This window comes from Dipodomys spectabilis, unplaced genomic scaffold (genome assembly GCF_019054845.1).
Source record: "Dipodomys spectabilis isolate Male_0828 unplaced genomic scaffold, ASM1905484v1 ptg000366l, whole genome shotgun sequence".
NCBI classification, from domain to species: Eukaryota; Metazoa; Chordata; class Mammalia; order Rodentia; family Heteromyidae; genus Dipodomys; species Dipodomys spectabilis.
This window is the reverse complement of record NW_024871043.1, coordinates 2,649,128-2,673,480: the sequence shown is the minus strand read 5'-3', so window position 1 is coordinate 2,673,480 and position 24,353 is coordinate 2,649,128. Positions and strand designations below refer to the sequence as shown.

The following is a 24,353-nucleotide window of genomic DNA, read 5'->3' as shown; positions in this document are numbered from 1 at the left end:
TCCCCCTGCCCCCGCCCTCCTCCCGTCAGAATGGCAGCAGCTGCTTCTGCAGGTTGGAGGCTGCAGGTGGCTCGGCAGCCAGCTGCTGCCCGGCTTCGCCCCCAGCCAGACTGACAGCCACGCGGCCGTCTGTCCAGCCCTGCCCCACAGCTTCCTGTCTGTGTCTCGTCTTCTGTCTGTGTCTGTGTCTATCTTCAGTCTGTCTGTGTCTATCTGTCTGTCCCCCCCGCGGCCCCTTCTGCCCAGAAGTGAGTGTCGCTGCCCCCCCTTGGATGCGCGTGGCTGGGGCACAGGCCAGGCCGTCCACGCTGGCTCCCGGCTTCCCACCCAGCCCGGCTGAGCCCCCGAAGGCCCCCAGGCCATCCCAGGCCCCGGAATGGATCCCTGAGCAGCAGGTAAAGCTGGGATCTCCAGCCTCTACTGTGCGTGTCTGTGTGTTCAGGGTGGGTGGAGGGCAGCAGAATGGTGCCAGCTTCTGGATGTTTCTGTGAGTGTGTGTGTGTGCCGGTCCCAGGGCTTGAACTCAGGGCCTGGGTGCTGTTCCTGAGCCACAGCTCCGTTTCTTGCTGTAGGGTAGGTTGATGGGAGATAAGCATCTCACAGACTTTTCCAGCCCAGGCTGGCTTTGAACCACGGTCCTCCGAGCTCAGCCTCCTGAGTAGCTTGGATTACAGGCGGGAGCCACCACGCCCGGCTGGCTTCTGGGTTTTGATTACACTGGATTTTCCAGGAGAGGGGCTAATGTGCCTGCTGCACAGACAAGGAGAGGGAGGGACGCTGGGAGAAGGGATCCAAGCAGAGTGTGGGGGCACTGGGGGGGGCAGCTCGGTGACCCCACTCCGTGTCAGCCTTTCCACGAGTCAGACAGTAAGAGGGGGAGCTCCCGGCGTGGAGGGGAGGTTAGTGGAGGGCAGAGGAAGAAAAGCAATGTATGGGAGGCTGGGGGTGCCCGGACTAAGAATTTGGGACTTGTTCAAGGCCAACCCTGGGGGGCGTTGGGCAGCGCGGGGTGGGAAGGGTCTCGGAGCGCACGTAGGCTGGGAAACTGTCACCCTGGCTTCCTCGACTTTCCCGGCTGTGAAATGAGGGGCAAGCACAGTGGGTGTAATGCGTGCTGAGACAGTGGCTTTGAACTCAGGGCCTGGGCGCTCTCCCTGAGCTATTTTTTTCTCCGCTCCAGGCTGGCGCTCTGCCACTTGAACCACAGGTCCATGTTCAGCTGGGGTTTTTTTGTTTTTTTTTTGGTTGTTGTTGTTGATGGTTCATTAGAGAGAAGAGTCGCATGGATTGGGCTTCCCTGGGGGCTGGCCTCTAACCGCGATCCTCAGATCTCAGCCTCCCGGGCAGCTGGGATTACAGGCGTGAGTCGGAGGAGGCCCAGACTCCGGGAGCAGCACAGGCGGAGGGGACAAGGGCAAGCCAGGGTCATGCTGTCCCCAGCCCCAGGGCTCCGGTTCCCCCACCACTGTGACCCCAGACCCTCGGGTCTCCCCGAACCCCTGGTGTGCCGGGCTGATGGCTGGGGCCGTCCATTTCATAGATGGCAAGACTGAGACTCAGTGGAGGAAAACACCAACCTGCCCCTGGTGAAGGGCGACCCGCAGGCAGCCAGGCAACCTGCAAAGGGATGGCGGGTACCCGTGGGACACTTCTGGGAAGGAGCAGGGCAGTGGGCAGCCATTACCACTGGCGGGGGGGCATCATAGTGCCGGCATCCAGACCCCGGGGGGCTGGTGGAGAGTGGGGGCCGGGAACCGTCAGGACAGGAAGGGACGGGCCCTTCCAGAGCCACAAACGCAAGCGTGGACTTCCTGCTCTCACCCCGGGCTCCCGCTGGACAGACGGAGTTTAATTGAGCATCTACTATTGGCTCCGACGCCTTAGTCCTGGGGCTCTGCAGGCTCTCTGAGGCTCCGTTTGGCTCAGAGGAGGCCACTCGCAAGGGCCCGGGAGGAGCTTGTGCCTGAGGGAGGGGGTCTGTGCACCCCACTGTCCCCCCTTCTCACACACTTCTCTGGGGGGGGCCAGAAACCCCCAGGTGTCAGCCCCCCCCCCCCCCCCGGGCTGGTTCCAGGCGAATGGGACTTTACAGAACAGCTCAGATGAGCGCTCTGAGTCAATGTGAAACGCTGAGCCCTGGGCAGGACCTCGTGAGCCCCGACACGCACCCAGGGCCACCTGCTCCCCAGATCCAGCCCTCCCTGCAGACCCTCCCTGGGGACCCGATACCCAGCTTGTCTCCAGCAAGGACCGCAAAACCACCAGTGTGCGTCTCACGGGGGCCTGCTCCTTCCCCGCTGTGTGACCAAGATAAAGCTCCTGACCTCTCTGGGCCTCTGTGTTTCATTTTTGTCAGTCCTGGGGCTTGAACTCGGGGCCAGGGCACGGTCCCTTGAGCTCTTCAGCCCAAGCTGAGTGCTCTACCCCTTTGAGCCACAGCGCCACTTCCGGTTTTCTGGTGGTTCATTGGTGATGAGAGTCTCACGAATTTTCCTGCCCTGACTGGTTTTGAACCCCGATCCTCAGATCTGAGCCTCTTGAGGAGCTGGGATGGCAGGCGTGAGCTGCTGGTGCCTGGCTTGGGGTGGAGCCGGGGCTGGGCTTGCGCACTGTGCCCACGGTGTCCGCCCAGCCTCCCCTCCCCTGGCGACCCGCACAGGCCAGGAGGGGGGGGGACTGCTGGGAACGGAGCCAGCTTGACCCTGGCTCCCAGCCTCATGGGCTCCCACAGCCATGATCCAGAGTCTGCAGGGAAGGGCAGCGACCGGAGCTGCAGGAGGGTGCTGGAGGGAGGGCTGCGGGTGTGTAGACTTGCTGTCCCACTGTGGGGGCCTGGGCAGACAAATAAGCTCAGTTTGCACCTGCTAAGCTGCACCCCAGGTCCTCGGGCCCTGCCTAACCCGCCCCGTGCCTGCCCAGCACTAGGGGACCCTGCTGAAGGCAGCCTCCATGGCCGGGCCTCCGGCCTCTGCCTCCCCATCCCAGAGCCACGGAGGCTGGGCTGGGCCCCTCCGGGTCAGCGAGGCTCAGGCTGTTTCCCCCACCACCACCTCCACTCGGGGGTCCTGGCTGTGAGGAAGGGGTCAGCAACGGGGAACAGGCCCCTCTGATCTGAAAGTCCCCCGTCAATCAGGCTGGGTGCTGAGGGGGCCAGAGGGGGGGGGCAGAGCGGGGGGCGGAGACTTCCTGGAGACGGAGCGTGACTGACAGGCCGGGCCTCCGCCCTGTGGCCCCTCCCTCCCTCCCTCCCTCCCTCCCTCCCTCCCTCCGAGCTCACTTACTTATTCACTCATTTTTTGTTCATTCATTCATTCACTCATTCTTTCATTCATTCATTACTACTCATTCACTTATTCATTCATTCATTCACTCCTTCATTGCCCACTTACTCACTCACTCATTCATTACCACTCATTTATTCATGTACATACACATTCATTCACTCATTCACTTATTCATTTACCCATTCATTCTCTCACTCATTTACTTATTCATTTTCTTACTTGTTCACTCATTCATTTACTCACTCATCTAGTCATTCATTCATTCACTCACTCATTCGTTCATTCATTCATTCATTCACTCATTCATTCATTTACTCATTCATCTAGTCATTCATTCATTCACTCATTCATTCACTCATTCATTTACTCACTCATCTAGTCATCCACTCACTCATTCATTCATTCACTCATTCATTCATTCATTCATTTACTCATTCATCTAGTCATTCATTCATTCACTCATTCGTTCATTCATTCATTCACTCATTCATCTAGTCATTCATTCATTCACTCACTCATTCACTCACTCATTCATTCATTCATTTACTCATTCATCTAGTCATTCATTCATTCACTCACTCATTCGTTCATTAATTCATTCACTCATTCATCTAGCCATTCATTCATTCACTCACTCATTCGTTCATTCACTCATTCATTCATTTACTCATTCATCTAGTCATTCATTCATTCACTCACTCATTCGTTCATTCATTCATTCATTCACTCATTCATTTACTCACTCATCTAGTCATCCACTCACTCATTCATTCATTCACTTACTCATTCGTTCATTCATTCATTCACTCACTCACTCATTCACTCAGGCGTTTACTTGCTCATTGGCCCTCACTCATATTCATTCATTCCCTCATTCCCTCACTCATTCATTTGTTCACCCATTCGTTGATTCACCCGCTTATTCATCTCCTTGTTCATTCACTTACGCACTTACTCATCACTCGCTCATTCCTCGCTCTCCTTTAGTGACGTGTTAGACACACGGCGCGCTCTGGCTGTGGTTCTGTGCTGCAGTAACAGCGCGGCTGAACAAAGCAGGAAGCCGGGACAGAGACAGGGGACGCACGCAGAGCCGCCCTCGGGGTGCAGATGCTGTGGGGGAGAGGAAGGAGGGAGCTGGCCCGGAGGACCACAGAGGAGACCACCCCAGCATCCTTGAGAGCAAAGCACGGAGGCTGGGCTGATGGGAATGTAAAGCAGCCGAGGAAAGGGCACTGCAGACAGACAGCGGGAATGTGCAAAAGTCCTGTGGCAGGGAAAGAGATGGAGCATGGATCTTTGTTCTCTCCAACCACATAAGTGCACTGTGTAGAAGAAAGAAGAAAAGAGACCCGGGTGTAGGCTCGGGGGTCCCCAGCCCGCCTGGGCCTTCATCCTTGAGGTCATCTTCACAAGCCAGCAGTGGGGAGACGCTTGGCACTCGTTTACTCGCGGGCATGACCGTGTGCTTTGCTCCTGGGGGCTCAGCGCCACGCAGTCCCCGGCCCGCGGAGGCTTGCTTGGCATGTGGAGGGCGGAGGGGCGGCTGACTCAGGCTCTCCGGAGAGGTCAGACGTTGACAGACAGAGGTTGACATTTGAGTTGGGTTTTGAAGGCCAAGTAGGAGTCTGACAGGCCAGGCTGCGCGGAGAGAGTTGTGGTGGTGGAAGGCAGGGGAGCAGGTGTGGGGGGAGCTGCAAGCAGCCCACATGCCTGCACCCCACGGACAGACTGGGCTCTCACAGGCCCGTGGGGATGGGGGGGGGGGTCCCTGGCCGCAGTTGGGAGGAGCAGGAGGAACCAGAGCCCTGGCCAGGCGCGGGGTTCCCTTTTGGGAAGTCCCAAAATCTTGACAGTTCTCCTGCTGACGACCCCACCGAGAGGGGATGTTTTGCTCTTACTGTGCCCTGACCTTTCACTTTCGACCCCACGGGGTCACCGGGGAAGGGGGCGGGGTAGACACTCCCCAACGTCCAACACTCCCCCCCCCCCCCCCCCCCCCCCCCGCCTTGCCCAGGCTTGGAGGGGGAGCGCTGCAGGGGAACCAACGGCCAAGAGCTGTGTGTGTGTGTGTGTGTGTGTGTGCGTGTGTGTGTGTGTGCACACGCGTGTGAGGGGCCCGTGTGACCCCGGCCGGCGCCCAGGCCCCACGGTGTCCCTCCTCCTTGGGGTCCGGGTGTTTCTCTTCCCTGCGTGGGCATGGGCCCCCCCCGGGGCTTGAACTTGGGGCCTGAGCGCCGTCTCTGAGCCTCGGTGCGGGTAGCGTAGCCCTGGCTGCCCTTCCCTGATCCCGCATCCCCCCCCCAACGCAGGGGTGATCACATCTTGGGGGGGTCTGATTTTGTGGGGGGTTCACCTCCCCTCTCCCCCTCCCCCCCAGCTCTTGCCAGATTCAGGATGACAGCAAGTCTGCCAGGGAGGCCGGGAGGGAGGAGATCCTCAGGAGGAGGCCAGCCAGCTCATCGTCTCCCTCTCCCCCCCTCTCCCCCCTCCCCTTCCTCCCCCCCTCCCCCTCCCTGCTCCCTCAGGTCTGGACACAGCATGCCTCTGGGCCGGGCCGCCCTCCTGCTCCTGCTGATGCTGCAGACTGGTAAGTAACTACCCCCCCCAAGCCAAGCCAGGCCATGCAAGCTGATCCTATAGCTCGCGCCCAGCAGACACGGGGACAGGTCAGCGCAGGACTTCCCTCGGTCTCCTGTGATCCTGCTCATGGGCTGGGGGGGGGGGCAGTGAGGAAGTTCTGCCTTTGGTCTAACCTCTCTTCCTCCTCCTATCCCGGCTTTCCTGGAGAATCCTTTCTCTGCAGCCACTGGGCCCTGTGGGGGGGGGGGTCCCCCACCCACAGGCGCGGCCAGGAGGCCTTCCCACAGCGGGGCACCCACGCTGCACAAGGGGGAACCCGTGGCTCTGCCCACTGACTCAGCGCCCGCTCTGGATTTCACCAAGAGACCCAGAGCCTCAAACGGGTCCCTCGGGAAGCAAGCTGGGCTGCCACCTTTCCCTTTCAGGAAGCCGGGGGGGGGGGGGGCAGGGCTCTCCCACATCCCTCCCCACCCTCCCCCATCCCCGGCCTTCAAGGCAGGGACATCGCCCCGCATGGATCCTAGCCACTCAGAGACTGAGATCTGGAGGATCGCAGTCCAACAGAGCAGCCTGGGCAGAACACGCTGCAAAGACTCTGATCTCCAATTAACCAGCCAAGAGCCAGGCTGGAGGCATGGGTCAGGGGGTAGAGCACCAAGCGCAAGGCCTTGGGTTCGAATCATGATACTGGGAGGAAGAGGAGGAGAAGGGGGAGGAAGAGGAGGCAGGCAGAAGAAGAGGAAGAGGAAGAAGAAGGAGGAGGAGAAGAGGAGAAGGGGAAGAAGAAGGAGGAGGAGGAGGGGAGGAGGAGGTGGAGGAGGAAGAGGAGGAGGAGGAGGAGAAGGAGGAGGAGGAGGAGGAGGAGGAGGAGGAGGAGGAGGAGGAGGAGGAGGAGGAGGAGGAGGAGGAGGAGGAGGAGGAGGAGGAGGAGGAGGAGGAGGAGGAGGAGGAGGAGGAGGAGAAGAAGAAGAAGAAGAAGAAGAAGAAGAAGAAGAAGAAGAAGAAGAAGAAGAAGAAGAAGAGAAGAAGGAGAAGGAGAAGTTGCCTTTGGAGACGGGCTCTGCCCCTTGGCCTTGGGCCTGGTGAGGAGCCCCCCAGGAGGAAGTCCCTCCTAGAGCCGACTCACACCCAGCCATACAAGCTGCCAGGCGCTGCGTGGAGGAGTCCATGATGGCACCGGGGAGAGAGTGCTGCCATTGATTAGTAATGTCTGCCACGGCCCCATGAATCTGGGCATTTCCCGCAGAGCAGTGGTCTGTAGCGCCCGTCCGGAGGCCTCATGTGGGGGGGGGGAGGGCTGAGAAGCCAGGTTAGGTCTCAGGGTGACACTCAGGAAGCCACAGCACCAGCCATCTCTGTGGTCATCCTTCAGCGAAACTGAAGCCAAAGCCACCAAAAACGAATCCAGTGGAGGAGAAAAAGGGAACAGGTTTCTAGTAAAGGGCAGGAGGGCTCCACACGTGATCCCGACTGAGGGGGACTGGAAGTGCTGGGGGGGGGAGCGGCTGGTCAGGGTCATGCAGACCTGCAGTCAGACTCCTGCAGGACTGGCCTTGGACCTCTCCCCGCTCTAGCCCCGCCTCCCCCATCCTCAGCAAGGCTCTTGGTGGGGACCCCTCCTGGGTGGGTCCGGCTGGTGTGATCCCTCCTGTCTCTGGGGACTCAGGACTGGGGTGTCCCAAAGGAGATACGCTCAGGGTCCTGGGGGTGGGGTACTTGTGAGGAGATGGCTTGGTCACTTTGGTTCACAGTAGGAATGACCCCAGGACATTTGCACAAGCAAAGTCTAGGTGACCATGGGGCTGGGAAGGTGGCTCAGTGGTAGAGCGCTTGCCTTGTATGCATGAGGCCCTGGGTTCGAATCCTCAGCACCACATGAGCAAAAAGAAAAAAAGCCGGAAGTGGCGCTGTGGCTCAAGTGGTAGAGTGCTAGCCTTGAGCTGAAGAGCTGAAGGACAGCGCCCAGGCCCAGAGTTCAGGCCCCACGACTGGACCCAAAAAAAAAAAAAAAAAAAGTCTAGGTGACCAGAATTCCCAAGCCAAGCCAGGCGCCGGTGGCTCAGGCCTGTCATCCTAGCTACTCAGAAGGCTGAGATCTGAGGATCGAGGTTCAAAGCCAGCCTGGGCAGGAAAGTCCGTGAGACTCTTATCTCCAAAGAACCACTGGAAAACCGGAAGTGGCGCTGTGGCTCCAGTGGTAGAGCACTGGCCTTGAGCTGAAGAGCTCAGGAACAGCGCCCAGGCCCTGAGTTCAAGCCCCAGGACCGACTAAAATCAACAAGAATCCCTGAGCCCTGAGCCTCTGTCTTAAAGGGCCCCAGATGCACAGCAGCCCTGGGAGCCCCCCCCCACCAGAGCCTTTCTGCCCCCCCCCCCCAGGCTGGGGCTGCTCGGATCTCTCCTGCTATACCGACTACCTGGAGACCATCACCTGTGTCTTGGAGACGTGGACGCCCCACCCCCACCCCCTCACCCTCACCTGGTAGGTGGCCAGGGACCCCCCACCTCCCACCCCACCTTAGGGGTCTGGGGGGACCGGGGAGGGGCTGAGCTGAGCCTACTGTGCGCTCAGAGGGGAGTTCAGTAAGATAAGCAGCACAGTGACTGCGTCTTGAGCTACTAAGGGCACCAAAGGCTCCTGCCTGCCGTTCCGGCCACTCAGGAGGCTGAGATGCGAGGATCGCGGTTTGAGGCCAGCCCTGGCAGGAAAGTCCATGAGACTTTTTTGGCCAGTCCCGGGGTTTGAACTCTAGGCCTGGATGCTGCCTGAGCTCCCGCTCAAGGCGAGCGCGCTACCACTTAAGCCTCAGCGCCACTTCCGGCTTTCCAGGTAATTAATTGGAGATAAGAGTCTCATGGACTTTCTTACCCAGGCTGGCTTTGAACCGTGATCCTCAGATCTCAGCCTCCTGAGCAGCTAGGATGACAGGCGTGAGCCACCAGCCCCGGGCTCAGGAGACTCTGATCTCCAATTAACCACCAGGAAACCTGAAGTGGAGCTCAAAGTGGTAGCGCGCTAGCCTGGAGCAAAAGAGCTCAGAGACAGCATCCGGGTCCTGAGTTCAAGCCCAGGACTGGCAAAAGAAGGAAAGAAACGGAGCTGGAAGGTTTGAGGGGCGCAGCAGAGGGGGTCTTCAAGTCCCAGGCTTTGGCCAGAGCAGGGCCTCTCCGGGCAGCCTGTGGTCAACCTGGAGGCCGGAAGTGTATTCACTCAGCAGACATTTGCTCCCCCCACCCCACTTGTCTGTGCTGGTCCTGGAGCTTGAACTCCAGGCCTGGATGCTGTCCCTGAGTTTTTCCACTCAAAGCGAGTTGCTCTACCAATTGTATCACAGCTCCATTTTTGTGCTGGCCTCAAACTGCCATCCTCAGATCTTAGCCTCCTAAGTAGCTAAGATTCCAGCCACGGGTGCTGGGCCACACGTAGCAATGTCCATTCCAGTAAATGGGGCAGAGAGAGGAGTCCCATCCACCCATCTACCCTGGTCCTGCAGGATGGCGTGGAGGCAGGGTAGTGACTATGTGGTGAACTCCTACAGATACCTCAAAGTCCCCAGAGCGTTTGTCCCCCAACCCCATCCCACCAGCTTCCCCGGAAGCTCCCTGCGGGGGAGGGGGTGCTGGCCCAGGAAAGGGAGGCTGGCGCCCAGGCCTCCCCCACCCGGCCTCTAGCAGTGACCATCGCTCCCTCCTCAAGGCTAGACCCGTATGGAGAACTGGAGGACAAAGTCACCTCCTGCAGCCTCCGCAGGACCAGCCGCAACGCCACGCACGCGCAGTACACCTGCCGCATGAACGTCTCCCAGTTCATGGCCGACGACATCTTTAGTGTCAACGCGACCGACCAGTCCGGCAGCTCCCAGGAGTGCGGCAGCTTTGTGCTGGCCTACAGCAGTGAGCACCCCGTACCCCCCAGGCCCCCCAGGCCCGGCCCGGGCCTGGCTCTTCTGCTTTGAGATGCGCTAGCTCTTCCTCAAGTGTGAAGGGCTGCTCTTGGGAGAGGGGCGGGGCGGGGAGGCGGGGCTGGGCGGGGCGTGAAGAGCGGAGGGCGGGGATTGGGCGCCCACGGTGGGCGGGGCTGACGTCGCTGCGTGGGGGCGCCCGGGGGCGGGGCTGCCCGGCCACCGGCCTCTGTCCCCGCAGTCAAGCCCGCCCCCCCGTACCACGTGACGGCGGCCGCGGCCCCCTCGGGGCTCCGCAACGTCAGCTGGCGCTCGGACTACGACGACGGCGCGGCCTACCACCCGCTGCGGCACCGCCTGCAGTACCAGCTGCAGCTCCGCGAGCGCGAGGGCGCCGGGGCCCGGGTGAGGGGCCCCCTCCCACAGTCACCACGCGGGAAGTTTCTGGAACTTTCCCCTCGCTCAGGACAGGCCTGGTTGGGAGTTCCGGGTGCAGGGGGTGGGGCGTGGCTCAGGCGGTGGGGGCGTGGCTCCCTGTGGGGGGCGTGGTCCCGCGGGTGGGCGTGCCTTGGGTTGTAATAGGGGTTGGTCCGAGGGGTATTGGGCGTGGTTCACGCGGTGGGGGCGTGGCTCCCTGTGGGGGGCGTGGTCCCGCGGGTGGGCGTGTCTTGGGTTGTAATAGGAGTTGGTCCGAGGGGTATTGGGCGTGGCTCAGGCGGTGGGGGCGGGGCACGGGTGTCGGTGGGCGGGGCTCGCAAGGAAGGGCGTGGCCCAAATGGTCATGGGCGAGGTTCACTGTTGTAGGGGCGTGGCACAGGTGTCGGTGGGCGTGGCCCAGCGGTAGGGGGCGTGGTGTCGGTGGTTGTGTCCTACATGGCGGGGGTGGGGCTCAAGCACTGGGGGCGTGGCTTACGAGGTAGTGGGCGTGGCTCCCGTGTCTGCCGTGAACCCGAGTTCAAATCCCGGGACCTCCAGGCAAAATACCAGAAAAGTAATCATAGGTCCGGGGTTATTTCAACCCGTGGAGGCGAAGGAGCCGTGTCCCCTGGGTGCGGGTCCAGGGCTGGAAGGTTCCAGCATGCCCCACGGTGTGGAAGGCCCAACCGAAGGCCTTCCCAGGCAGGGGAGACTCAGAGGTCACCCTGGCTAAGTGTCCCCCGGAGGGCAGAGGTGGCAGCCCCAGCCCGAGGGAGCCCGGGATGGCGGCGGGGAGGCGGCGGAGGGGCCCGCCGGCCGCCCCTGACGGCGCCCTCGGCCCGCAGCGCGCCGTGACGGCGCTGGTCTCCGTGGACGCCCGCAGCGCGTCGCTCCCCCCGGGGCGGCTCCGCGGAGGCCGGCGCTACGAGCTGCGCGTGCGCGCCGCCGCCCAGCCCGGCCTCTTCCAGGGCACGTGGAGCGAGTGGAGTGAGCCGGTCACCTTCCAGGTCCCGCCCGGGGGTAGGTGTGAGGCCGGGGAGGGGGGCCCCGCTTCCAGCCCCCGGAGCTCCCCCGGGCCCGAAGCTCCGGGCCTGGCGCACAGGGTGGACAGGATGTAAGCAGGGAGACAGGGAGGAGGCGGCGTGTCCACCTCCCCTCCAATGACCTCGCCTCCTCCCGCCAAGCCCCGCCTCCTCCCAGAGAGTCCACCAATAGCGTCAGACCAAGGCCTCAGCGCTGGGGCCTAGCAGGGTCTGACCCGTCTCCCGGCCCCATGGAGGCCCTGACTGCCCCCCCCCACCCTCCCTGCCCACCCCGAGGCCCCGGGAGAGGCTGCCACCACCACCGCACCCATTCTTTGTGTCCTGGCAGGGCCTGAGGCAAACTGGGAACTTCTGCTGCTGCTGCTTCTAGCGGTCTTGGCCACTGGCCTCGTCTTCCTGGGCCTGAAGACCCGTCTGCCCTGGAGGTAAGGCTGGGGCTCAGAGCCAAGGGGTCAGCATGGGTCGTGATGGCAAAGGAACTCGATCCATCTCCATGCCTCCCCCCCCCTTACATTCCACACACCCCAGACACAGAGTGGTCAGGGAACTTCCCCGGAGTCACACAGCGCCGAGATGCAACTGAGACCTCGTGTTCTTTCCACCGATCCCGTCAGCTAGGACTTTGTCCAGTGGGGGTGCATGGGGGTGATGCGATCGGCCCCTTCCTGTACCTCTTGCGCTAATCAGAGGGTTGGCTCGCGTCCGTTTCATGTGGGGGGGTTCCTTGCCATTGAAAGGGTGCTAATTAGAAATACGGGGCGCCCACCCACCATTCCTTCTGATCCTCTCCACCAACGCCAAGGCAGACAGGGCAGAGAGCTTGAGGTGCTCAGGTAGAGTCTCTGCAGGTACGGGTGCTGGGTGCTGAGTCCTCCCTCTGCCCCCCCCATCCCCACATAACGCTCCCCAGCGAATTGAGCCAGCTCTGCCCAGCCCTCCTGTACTGGAGGAAACTGAGGCTCAGAAGGGGCAGCGTTGGCCCAGAGTTCCGCAGGACCCCATGATGAGGAGGGAGACACGCGGCTCCCATTTAACAGATGTGGAAACTGAGGCCCAAGGTGGGAGAGGGGGGATCTGGGCCGCATCGAGTGTCCCTCGGGACAAAGGTGGGAGGTGCCAGGCCGCCCAGCAGCTGTGAAGGGGCGCGGGAGGGGCAGAGGCTCGCCTGACCTCTGCCCTCTGTCCCCTCAGGTTGTGGAAGAGGCTGTGGGCACCAGTGCCCAGCCCTAAGTACTTCTTCGGGCCTCTGTATGACAGCCACAGCGGGGACTTCAAGGTGAGCTCGTAATACCCCGAGCAGCCCTCGGTGCCTCTCTGGTCCTCTTGGGGAGCCCTGCCCCTCCTCACCCCAAAGTTCCAGCCCCGCTCTGAGAGCCCCAACCCAGCCTCAGTTTCCCCAGGTTCAGAGAAAGTTGCCTGGGGGGGGGAGCTGGCCTCAGATTCGGTCAGACCCTGAGGGGTTTCCGGGGGAGAGGAGGGCTGGGATTCCTGGATGGGGGGGGCTGTACCCCCCCCCTGCCACCTGCCCGGCCTCCCCCAAGCGCACGAGGGGCCGGGATCTGCTCCACTCCCCACCTGCGGGGGGAGGGGGGCGCAGAGGATGTGGTGAGGGGGTGGGGCAGCACCCCGAGTTCTCAACAGAGCTTCTACGGCCTGCCTGCTACTTCTCACAGCTGCACAGGCGTCTACCCCCGCCCCCCCCCCCCCCCAGACACAGAGAGGGCAAGGAACTAACTCAAGGCCACACAGCTAAGGGATGAGCCGTGTCACACACACAGCCAAGAGTGTTCTGGAGTGGGCCCAGGGAGGGGAGGGACTGTCCCTGGGTGGCCTAGGTGGAACCCCAGGTGAGGGAAGGGGCGGGGAAGAATGCAGCTCAGTGGATTTCTCAGCTCTCTCAGTTCACACAGGTTAATTGTGCACTTACTGTGTGCGAGGCTCTGAGGGTGTCTGGGCCCCAGCCAGCAGGCTTGCGCTGGGGCGGGGTCTGGGCATTGACCCTAAGCTTTTCACTCAAGACTAGGGCCCTTCCATTCCAGCTTTCTGATGGCTCGCTGGAGACTAGAGTCTCCCAGACTTTCCCGCCCAGGCTGGCTTCGAACCGCCCTCCTCAGATCTCGTGGGGATGACAGCTCAGCTCTGTCTCGCTGTCTCTGCTCATCCATGACTCTGCCTTGGTTTCTCCCTCGCAGAAATGGGTGGGGGCCTCCTTCACGGCCTCCAGCCTGGAGCTGGGGTCGGGGAGTCTGGTCCCCTCGGCGCTGCAGCTTCAGTGCACGGGCCCAGCCCAGAGTCCGCCCAAGATGCCGCCGCCGCCGGGGCCGGCTGAGCCGCTGGAGTGCGACGGGGCCCCGGAGGGGGGCGTGGCCGGCGAGGAGGGGGAGCGGCCCTACGGCCTGGTGTCCATCGACACGGTGATGGTGATGGACGCAGATGGCCCGCATGCCTGGCCCTGCAGAGATGACGGCTATCCGGCCTTGAACCTGGACATGGGGCTGGGCCCGTCGGAGCTGCTCTTGGGTGCAGTGGCCACGTCCCTCCCCTGTGGCTGCGTCTCCACGCGTGGCCCCAGGCTGGGCGGGCTGAGGATGCCCCTGGGTGAGGGGGGCTGGGCCGCGGGGCCGCCCTGGCCCTCCGACAGCGAGGTGGACTCCCCCCCGGCCGGCCTGGACATGGACACATTTGACAGCGGCTTTGCGGGCTCGGACTGCGGCAGCCCCGTGGAGAGTGACTTTGTGGGTGTCCGGGAGGAGGGCCCCCCCAGAAGCTACATCCGCCAGTGGGTGATCGTGGGGTCCCCCCCTGCGGGCAGGGACCCCAGGCCACCTAGCCAGGATGGCTGCCCTCAAGAGCTGGCCAGTTCATCAGGCCAGAGCTGGTGTATGCATGTTTGAGCAGAGGCCCCAGGACCTTTGCATGTGCCGGAGGCTGGGACAGACCATGGCCCACAAGGCTGATGCCGAGCCCAGGTCCTTAAGTTCTGCCCCAGGGGTTCCTGTCCCTGCTCGTCAGGAAAGGGTGGAGCAGAGGAAGCCACAGTGGCCAGGAGCTGGGACAAGTTAGGGGACCCAGGGACACAGGTCTGATACCAGCCCGGAGGCCTTCTGGACTAAGTCCTTCACCTTCCGGTGCTGTCATTTCTTTGGATATGGGGGCGTCATAGCCAGCTCTGAAGAACTCGGGGAGCCCCCCACCCCCACCCCCTGCACAGTCCATGGCCCCCAGCTGGCCCTCCGGGGCGCATCAGCTTCCTGTCTGAGGTCTGCGGAGAGCAGGTGCAGATGGGCAGGGGGAGGAAGCCACCCACGCGGGCAGCGGGGCACCTGTGAGGGGCTCTGGGGGTTCCCCTCAGTCACTCGGCCTTGTCCCCCAGAGGCCCCCACGGCCCTGCCGGGGGCCTTTCCTGGCTTCTCAGCCAGGCAGGGGGCTGGGGGGGGGGGGAGCTGCCCACACAGGAGCGGGGACACTGAGGCAGGCAGGGATGCTGAGGGGTGCCACAGGCCATCTGCACATGACCCAGCCCTCCCCCCGTCCTTAGCGCATGGGTGGGGAGGGCGGGTGTCCCACGGGAGGCGCCGGGAGGCGCCCGTGGGGCAGATGCTGTCATATGGCCTCTCGTGCCAGGGCTGGGGCTTGAACTCGGGGCCTCACACACTTGTCTGTCCTCTCCTCAAGGCCAGCACTCTACTAGGGCCGCTTCTGGCTGTTCATTGGAGGTTTAGAGTCTCAGTGCTGGGATTACAGGCGTGAGCCGCCATTGCCAGACTTATTTTTTCCCCTAGAGGCCCCGCCTCAGGCACAGTTTGGCCCTGGGTTGTGTGGGGGGGGGGACCCACCTGGGGCCCTAAAGGGAGTACCCTGGCTGCCCCTGGAAAGTGGGGGGTACTGGAGACCCCCCCCGGAGGGAAAGTTCTAGAACACTGGTGTTTTCACAGTGGGGCTGAGGCAGAGGCATGTGTGGGAAGCTGCAGGCCGCAGCCCCCTCCCCCTCCCATGCACGCAGGTGCGCTGCGGCCCCCCCCCCCCAGCACGGGCTCCCTGGGGAGCCCGTGTCTCCGCAGCACCCAGCGCGGGCTCGGCGTGGACAGGAGGCCGGGGCAGGGCGCGGCCGGGGCGCAGACGGCGGCGGCGGAGGAGGGGAGGGACAGGGCCTGTGTCTGCTTGGCCTGGGATCTGGCGCATAGTAGGACCTCAATAAAGCCTAGTTTGTAGCGGTGGTGCTCGCTGGCTGTGTGTTCCTCCCAAGGTGAGCCTCAAGCTGCCAGGTCCACGGTGGGGGGTGCACGCACACCAGCCCCTTCCCAGCAGCCCCGCGTTGGCCGCACCCCGATTCCCAAACGCAGCGCCCTGGGGTGTTCCTCTGTGGTGAGGTCCCCACCGTCCCAGCAGGGCTGCTGAGCCCAGAAGCCAGGCTCACCCCCCCACACCGGGCACAGGGCGCTCGGGCCACGGCTGCCCCCCCGCTGCCCAGCACGGGAGCTGCAGGGCCGGCGGGCGCCCCGGCCTCTGGGCTCTGGCTGTCCAGCAGGCAGGGGCCTCCCATCGTGGGCAGGGAGGCGGGGGACACTGGGAGCACCCACTACGCGGGGCAGGTCACACGCACGCACGCATATACACACATATATATATACACACACGCACGCATGCGCAGGCACAGTGGATCTGGGCCCCTGAGTCACATGGAGGCTTGGGAAGACAACAAGATCTGGAGCAGCCTTGGAGGACGGGACCAGGCGCCTGCGGACGGCACTGCCCCCGTGAGGGGAGGCAAGCCAGGAAGACTCTGCCAGGCTCCCAGGGGCCGAGCCCGTGGGCGAGGCGGAAGGATGCAGGAGCCTGGCTTCTGAGGCGCTGAGCCGGCTGGAGGGCCGTGGAGGGCTCATTGCAATGCTATCTCAGCCGGGCGCCGGTGGCTCACGCCTGTAATCCCAGCTACTCAGGAGGCTGAGATCGGAGATCAAATGAGGACTGAGGCCAGCCTGGGCAGGAAAGGCCGAGACTCCTGTCTCCAATGAACCACTCAAAACCAAAAGTGGAGCTGTGGGTCGAGTGGCAGAGCGCCAGCCTTGAGTGAAAAAGCTAAGGGACAGCGCCCAGGCCCTGAGTTCAAACTCCACACGCGTGTGTGCTCACATGGACACACACACAGAACAAGACCCGTGGGCAGGAGGCAGGGGTGCTGGTGGGGATCCCCTACACCATACTAGGCGGGAGGGGGGGAACTCTGCCCAGCACTTCTGGGCGTCCTACAGAGCGCAAGTCCCCTGTTACCAGAACTTTCCATTTTTCAAAAGATAGGATTCGGATTGCTTTTTCAAGATGTAAAAACTCTACATTTTTAACATGTTGGGAATGAACTAAAAATTTAAACATGAACTGACGAGAACTGCAGGAGAGCCAGGCGGCGGCAGGCCCGGCCGGTGGGGCCCCTGGGGGCCCGGGGGCACCTGTGCTGTGACGCGGTCACCAGCCATGCGGGTGCCCTGGCCACCCGCGGGCGCCCACGATGGCTCAGGAAATACACTACGTGTCTCTGACTCCGCTTGAATTAAAAATAAATACAAACATGCTAGGGGACCGATCTCTAAACAAGGAAAAGAACACACTAAACCAAATGAGCCCCCGGCCGCAGAGCTCCCTTCTGGGCGCGGGTAGGGGGAAGCTGCCCCGCGTGGGCCGGGGTGGGGGTCCCGGGCCCCGTCACTCGTCCCCAGGGGGCCCCTCCTTTGGTGGCACGCGGAGTCTCTGTGCGCTGGGCACACTACACAGCCCCGCGGGGTCGGTGAGGGGTCGGTGGCAGGGGGCGGCCACCCCCCGATGGGTCAGGGACACCCCTCTGCGGAGGGAGGAGGGGTCCCAGGCCACCCGAGCCCGGGGGTCCGGTGCCCCGCGCGCCCCATTCCGGGGCCTTCTGGAGTTTCTAAAAGTGGCTCCACTTGTTCCAGTTGACGTCGCGGGGGAACACGCGGCCCAGCCGGATGGTGCAGTCCAGCGTGGGCTCGTAGAAGGCCGCGCCGTCCCCGGGCCCGGGCGCCTCCTCCACCTGCTCCCCGACGGGCCTCGAGAAGAGCGACACGGCCGCCGCCGGCTTGCGCAGCACCCGTCTCCGTATGCAGCCCAGGGACTCGAGGCTCTGCGGGGGAGGATGCGTGAGCGAGCCCCCGGACCCAGCCAGCGCGGCAGAACCCCCCAGCCGGCCCGGCTGCCCCCCCAGCCAGCCCGGCTGCCCCCCCAGCCAGCCCGGCAGCCCCCCCCAGCCGGCCCGGCAGCCCCCCCCCCAGCCGGCCCGGCAGCCCCCCCCAGCCGGCCCGGCTGCCCCCCCCCAGCTGGCCCGGCTGCCCCCCCCAGCCGGCCCGGCAGCCCCCCCCAGCCGGCCCGGCAGCCCCCCCCCCCAGCCGGCCCCGCAGCCCCCCCCCCCAGCCGGCCCGGCTCCCCCCCCAGCCGGCCCCGCAGCCCCCCCCAGCCGGCCCGGCAGCCCCCCCAGCCAGCCCGGCAGCCCCCCTCCGTCCCCCCCCCCCGCCCCCGGCCCCGCCCCCCCCCGCCCACCTGGAGCAGCTCCAGCACGGCCACGGGCTGCAGCACGCCCTCGTCGTCCCCCCGCCCCCCCTTGCCCCCCCCCCCCGCCCACCTGGAGCAGCTCCAGCACGGCCACGGGCTGCAGCACGCCCTCGTAGTACTCCATCAGGCCGCTCTCGGGGACGCCGGGCCGGCTCATGATGTGGTACAGCATGGCCTCCATCATGCCCTTGCACACCGGCACGTTCAGGTGGCCGTCCACGCTGCGCCACGGGCGGCTGACGAAGCAGATGTTCTCGTGCCTTCTGCGGGACAGGGGCCGGCCGGCCGGGAGCGTGCGCTCAGCCGCAGGCAGGGCTTGGGGGTGGGGGCACCGCAGGGGTCAGGACGGAGGGGCCAAGAGGGAGCCCTGCGGCCTTGCTCGGCCCGCGGGCTGACGGAGGACCGGGTCCTGGTGACCGCCCCCCTCCGCCCACTGGGCGCACGCGCACCACCGCTGGACAGACAGAGCCGCCGCTGACATGCGGGCTCCGGGCAGGTGGCAGCTGCATCCGGAGCTGGTGGACTCTGAGCGCCCGGGAGCGGTGGGCGAGGGCGAGCCCTCCTGTGTGGGGGAACCCAGGGGCCCCTGAAGGAATCCCCACCTACCGTTCCTGTGCGGCCTGGGAGGCGCCCGCGGCCATGCAGCTCTTCGCGGGTCCTGGGGAGCAAGGGGACAGGGTGGAGAAGCGCGGCGGGCGGGCCGCTGCCGCCGGCTCTGCGGGACCAGAGCAGCGCCTGCCTCAGCGCGCCACTCAGGGCCAGGCGCCACTCAGGGCCAGGCGGGGCCACGCGGCGGGGGCGGGGCACGCAATGGGCGGGGCGGGGCCACTCAGGGCCAGGCAGGGCACGCAATGGGCGGGGGCGGGGCACGCAATGGGCAGGGGGCGGGGCCACGCAGCGGGGGCGGGGCTCCTGCCGCCCCGCCCTTTGTACCAGGGGAGCTCACAGAACCTCACTTGCCACCCAGAAGCCCGGCCCACAAGGCAGAGGTGAGCAGAGGCCGCAGGAAAGAAGTGGTAAGGCTGCGGGGGACCTAAGTGGCTCCTCAGACCAGGGAGCGTTAACGGGGGCCCCCCCACACCAGCCTGGGGGGGGCTGCAGAGGCTGGAGTGGCCGCCCCTGGCGGGGACACACTGCGGGGTTGTGGGCGTGGCCCGGGAGGCCTGGGGGCGGGGCCAGCGGGGCGTCCCGGTCGGTACCTCTGGGGCCTCCAGCATCCTCTGGAGGGTGGATCGGACAGCTCAGCGGCTCGGGGCCTGGGGCGCTGGGGGCGCTGGCAGCTTCTGGGCCCTCCTGCCCGGGGACCCCTGCCCTCGTGTTTTCAGGAGCCGAGGCCAGACGCACGTCCTGGAGCGTGGGCCTCTTGGCAGGGGGGCTCAGGGCGTCCTGGGCACAGGGGTCACCGCTCTGGCTGTCCAGATGGGCACGCCGCTTGCCACCTGGGGGGCTGTGCGCAGGGGCCGGGCTCTCGGGGGGCTGGGCCTGCTTCCTCGGCGTGGCTTGCTCCTCCTCGTCTCTGGGCCGCACCGAGTGCAGCAGCCAGGGGTCGGCGTGGGCCGCGGCCACCAGGCGCACCGTGTTCCCGCCCACCTCCAGCACCTGCTGCTGCTCCAGGAGCTCCTGGGGGAGAGCGGGACGCGGGGCCATCACTGGCGGGACCCCACGCGTCTCCACGTCTCCCCATGGTCCTCTCACGCCACCAAGTCGCTCTTAGAGGGACCTGACCCCAAGCACCAAGTCCCTCTCTGGATTTGGCACTGTCCTGTACCACAAGGGACGGGCACTCTCTCATGCTCAGCCACGCGCTTGTCCTGACCCTGTCCGGGGCAGACCTGGCGACCCCACGAGTCCAGCTCTGGCCTGGCCTGGCCTGGCAGTGGGGTCTGGGCTCTGCCACCATGGCTGTGGCTCTGTGTCACCTCCTGGCACTGAGAGGATAGCCTGGGACACACCATGCCCTCGGAGGCCACAGGTCTGTCCTGTCCCATAGGAAGGCCACGTGGATGCTGACCCCCAGCAGCTGTCGAACACAGCGCAGGGCGACAGGCCAGGGCACAAACGGTACACCATTCTTGGGGCTCAGGGTTCCTGGGCTGGAGGGAGCAGGTGAGTGAGGCACTGTGCAGGGGGCCGGCAGGGGTGAGGAGGGGAGGGCAGGGCAGCAGCTGGACTCAGCCAAGCTGATCGCAGGGGAAGCGGAGTGTGGGGAGAAGTCCTCGTTTCTCAACGTTGGCCACTTGACCTCCTCACCCTGCCGCGCCCGCCTGCAGCGCAGCCTACCTGGACGTAGTCTGGGAAGGTCTTGGTGCGCTGGCCGCCTGGCCTCTGCAAGGCTGCGAAGCTTCGGCTCAGCCTGTCCCTGTCCACCCCAAAGGCGCCCGCAGCGGCCACCGTGCTGCGGATCTCCAGGGCGGCGCACACGTCCTCGGAGCTGTACCCCGCCAGCGCCATCTGGTGGGCAAAGTCCTCCACGCTGGAGGCCTGCTCTGGGGGGCACGCCAGCCGGGTGAAGGTGTCCGGGAGGCAGGAGGTTCCGGTGGGGAGCTCTTCCAGAGGCGTGGCTGCAAGAATATTGATCAGGGGGATAACGGAGCCAGCCTGGGAAACCCTGCCTTCCAGACCGGCACACACACAACGCCGCCGGGTACATGGAACCCCTCCCTTTCTCCCCAGGCCAGCCCGGCTCCCTGCAGAGCACAGCCCCTTCCAGTACATTCTAGCTTCGGCCTCCGTGGGCTCCTGTGAAGCGCAACTCAGCTAGACCACAGGTCTAGAGATTCTGATTACATTTGTGCAGGGTCCAAACTGTGAATATAAGTGTAGGATTTTGTGTGTGTATGTGTGTTATTTTTTGTTTGCCAGTCCTGGGGCTTGAACTCAGGGCCTGGGCACTGTGCCTGAGCTTTATTTGCTCAAGGCTAGCGCTCTACCACTTGAGCCACAGCAGCACTTCCGGCTTTTCCTGTTTTATGTGGAATGGAACCCAGGGCTTCATGCATGCTAGGCAAGCACCCTACCACTAAGCCACATTCCCAGCCCCGGAATTTTCTTGTGTGACAGTCAGGGGCTTGAACGTGGAGCCTGGGCACTGTCCCTGAGCTTTTTGGATCAGGGCTAGTGCTCTACCACTTTGAGCCACAGCACCACTTCTGGTTTTCTGGTGGTTATTTGGAGATAAAGAGTCTCACAGACATTCCTGCCCAGGTTGGCTTTCAATTGCGATCCTCAGATCTCAGCCTCCTGAGTGGCTAGGATGACAGGCGTGAGCCACGGGCACCCGGCAAGCATAGAATTTTGACTATGACAACACATTGAGAGCAAACACTCTCAGCTTGGACCATACAGGCATGGAGGCCGGCCAGCCAGGGGCCCAGATGAGGAGGGGAAGGGGACAGGCCTCAAACTGAGCACAGGAAACAGAGGTTCAAGAACTTAGTGTTTCCAGAGCTGAGTGTGAAGGGAGAGGGGGGGAAGTCGCTTTTTTACCCGTCAACAAGGCGCCCAGGGCCCAGCGTCAGCAAAAGTAGGGAAGTGCCAAACGCAGGGTTCTGAGGTGACCTCCCAAGCTAGCAAAGAGGGGTTACCTGCAGGAAGTGGACAGCACTGACTGTCATCTGGGAAAGGCTCCCCGGGCGGCTGGGGGGGGGGGGGGGGGAACCGCGCACTGCGGGGCGGGGTCCCCATCTCTAGGTGGCTGCGTGTGGCTGGCTAGTAGCGGGGAAGTCGGGGGACACCCCAGCCGGAGGCGGTCACTCACCGAGAGGCCCGAGGCGGGCGGGCACCGGGGTGCTGCGGAGCCGCATCTTCACCTGGCACGAGTTGACCACCACGCTGTCGTTGGGGTTGAGGCTGCGCGTGCTGATGTTGCCGGGCGCGCAGTAGCCCCGCATCAGCAGGTACTTGGTGTGCGAGGCCTGCTGGGCCTTCACCTCCACGCCCTGGCGCTTGGTTCCCGAGCCTTCGTCCAAGTCTTCCTCCTCATCCTCGTCGTCATCCAAGCCCCCGTCCTTCGCCAGGCTGTGGCAGAGGAGCAGAGCTTGCTGGCTGGACGCAGGGGTGGCCCTGGGATTTCCCACGCAGCCAGCCGTGCTCCCCGCCGGGCCCGGCTTTCTAGGTCCTCTTCACGGGAGATGTCAGCAAGCCTGCCGGGGCAGCCTGGCTCCCCCAAATCCTGACAAGCTCCCCAAGGCCCCCAGCTCCTCCCACACAGACTGGGAGGCAAAACAGAACTCAGCACGCGTGTGTGGAATGAAGAAACACGAGCTGGCTGGGCAAAGGAGCCGAGCTAGGGGTGCCAGGCCCCATGGCCCGGACGCCGACCCAGTGGCCGCGCCGGGCCCCGGCTCACCTCTTCATGTCCTCACTCTCTGTGACAGAACTGTCCACCACTACGATCTGCTCTGGGATCCGGACGTCCACCGAGAGGAGGCCCAGGGAGAAGAGGACCAGGGCTGTCACGCAGTGGCCTCCGGGGCCGTCCAGGGCGAAGGGCACCACGTGGTCGACGGGGTCGCTGCCATCCTGGTCTTTGAAGGCAAAATAGTCAGGCTGATCCAGCTTGCCGGCGGCCAGGACCCGGTGGAAGAAATGGAAGGACTCGGTGCACAGTGCTCCGGGAAAGCGCCAGGTGAAGAGCCTGCAGGTACAAGAGCAAGGACTAGCAGCCTTGGGCCCTGGCGGCCGTGAGGACGGGGCAGCTGCCCCTCCTCCTCCCAGGTGGAGGCTGCGGAGCTGGGTGTCTGTCCTTCTCCTGCAGTCCCAGGGCCACTCCCACAGCAGCTCTGTGTTTTCGCCTAGCCTGAGCCCGTGCCTCACCTCGCATGTGCTGTGTGCAGTGGCCAGCCTGGTCAGAAGTGTCCCTCCCCGGGGCCTGGGACAACTCCAGAGCGCACCCCATCCTCTGACCCAGGAACTCTGGCCCACAAAGCCCAGAAAGTGGCCCAAGGTCAGATGGTGCTGCTGCACTTGGTCTTCTGTCTCCTGCACCCACAAGTATTTGCAGCAAGGCCAAGGGGCACAGGAACTGAACGGAGCCATGGGGGCTGTCTGCCCGTCTTGGAGGGCGGCTGGGCCAGCCTCAGGCTGGTGGGGGCTTCGTGGAGGAGCTCGGAAGGTGCTGCTCTGGCTGGCCGAGGACTGCGAGGTTAGCCAGCATGCCCCCGCCTCCCTGGGCCAGCGCGCGAGTGTCCTGAGGAAGGAACTTGGGGTCCCACCCCGACCTGGAGGGGCTCCCCTCCTGGACCACGGAGAAGCTTGGAACCAACTCTATTCCCACGTGGCCAGAAGAAGACAAACTATAACAGGGCCACACCCTAACCCCAAACCCTGCGGGCCCTAACCTCCTCCGTTCTGTACTCCTGGGGTGAGGCTGAGGGCCAGGGCTGCCCTGCCTGGCCTCCTCCCTCCTTCCCAGGGTGCACCGGGCTCCCGGGGTGAGGCTGAGGGCCATGGCCGCCCTGCCTGACCTTCTCCCTCCTTCCCAGGGTGCACCGGGCTCCCGGGGTGAGGCTGAGGGCCATGGCCGCCCTGCCTGACTTTCTCCCTCCTTCCCAGGGTGCACATAGCTCCCGGGGTGAGGCTGAGGGCCATGGCCGCCCTGCCTGACCTTCTCCCTCCTTCCTAGGGTGCACCAGGCTCCCGGGGTGAGGCTGAGGGCCAGGGCTGCTCTGCCTGGCCTCCTCCCTCCTTCCCAGGGTGCACCGGGCTCCCGGGGTGAGGCTGAGGGCCAGGGCTGCCCTGCCCGGGGGCCGGCGGGGAGCTCACCTGTAGTAGGACTGTGACAGCTGGTAGGACATGGGCACAAAGGGCAAGGCCCGGTTTTTCTTGGGGCCCATCAGGTGATTGACCCGGCGCCGGTTGACCAGGCCCCTCTTCTGGCAATCCACAAAGGCCTTGACAAGCACGGGCTCCCGGTACTTCCGGTAGAGGTGGAAGGTCTGCAATAAGGCACTAGGCGGGTGAGGGAGGCGCCGAGGCCCAGGATGCATGGAAGCACTAGGAATCAGTCCCGGGACCTGGGTGGACAGACAGGCCATGGGCGGGGAGGCGGAGCACAGTAGTGGAGTGAACCTAGAGGGGGCGGCTCTCAGACGGCACTTCTCCCATCTCCCCACCTACAGCAGCTACCAGACCACAAACGAAGCCTCTCGTGTGTGTGTGTGTGTGTGTGTGTGTGTGTGTGTGTGTGTGTGTGTGTGTGTGTGTGTGTGTGTGTGTGTGTGTGTGTGTGTGTGTGCACTGGGGATGGAACTCAGGGCCTTGTGCTTTTCCTTATCTTCTTCCGCTTAAGGCTGGAGCCACATCTCTACTTCTGGCTTTTTTTTTTTTTTTTTTTTGCTGGCTAACTGGAGATAAAAAGTCTCTCAGAAGCCAGGTGCTATCCAGGAGGCTGAGATCTGAGGATCGCCGTTTGTGAGAGTCATGTCCAATGCACCACCAGCAAACGGGAAGTGGAGCTGTGATTCCAAGTGGTAGAATGCACCCCTTGAGCAAAAAAGCCCAGGTAGAGAGTCCAGGCCCTGAGTTCAAGCCCCACAATGGTCAAAAAAAAAGGTCTGGGATTTGTC

The 24,353-nt window shown here is 63.9% G+C and overlaps 2 protein-coding genes across 5 annotated transcripts in view; one reads left to right on the top strand and one right to left on the bottom strand.

The window, feature by feature from the left end:
- The first annotated feature begins 37 nt into the window (after positions 1 to 37).
- Positions 38 to 15,445, top strand: Il21r (interleukin 21 receptor). Its single transcript, XM_042666821.1, has 9 exons — positions 38 to 395; positions 5,813 to 5,874; positions 8,247 to 8,349; positions 9,565 to 9,761; positions 10,011 to 10,174; positions 11,032 to 11,206; positions 11,558 to 11,654; positions 12,421 to 12,505; positions 13,422 to 15,445. The coding sequence occupies exons 2-9, from the start codon at positions 5,826 to 5,828 to the stop codon at positions 14,121 to 14,123; spliced, it is 1,572 nt and encodes a 523-aa protein (XP_042522755.1). The 5' UTR covers positions 38 to 395; positions 5,813 to 5,825; the 3' UTR covers positions 14,124 to 15,445.
- Positions 15,446 to 16,539: 1,094 nt separating this feature from the next.
- Positions 16,540 to 24,353, bottom strand: part of Gtf3c1 (general transcription factor IIIC subunit 1) — a 53,737-nt gene continuing 45,923 nt past the window's right edge. For 2 of the 4 annotated variants that reach the window (XM_042666585.1, XM_042666586.1), the window contains exons 30-37: positions 23,551 to 23,801; positions 22,136 to 22,423; positions 21,545 to 21,804; positions 20,068 to 20,348; positions 18,987 to 19,407; positions 18,394 to 18,445; positions 17,858 to 18,050; positions 16,540 to 17,362 (exon numbers count right to left, since the gene is read on the bottom strand). In XM_042666585.1, the coding sequence (XP_042522519.1) occupies positions 17,150 to 17,362; positions 17,858 to 18,050; positions 18,394 to 18,445; positions 18,987 to 19,407; positions 20,068 to 20,348; positions 21,545 to 21,804; positions 22,136 to 22,423; positions 23,551 to 23,801 (1,959 nt within the window). In that variant the 3' untranslated portion in view covers positions 16,540 to 17,149. The remainder of the gene's footprint in view (positions 17,363 to 17,857; positions 18,051 to 18,393; positions 18,446 to 18,986; positions 19,408 to 20,067; positions 20,349 to 21,544; positions 21,805 to 22,135; positions 22,424 to 23,550; positions 23,802 to 24,353) is intronic. The other 2 variants (XM_042666587.1, XM_042666588.1) reach the window with 1 other exon arrangement.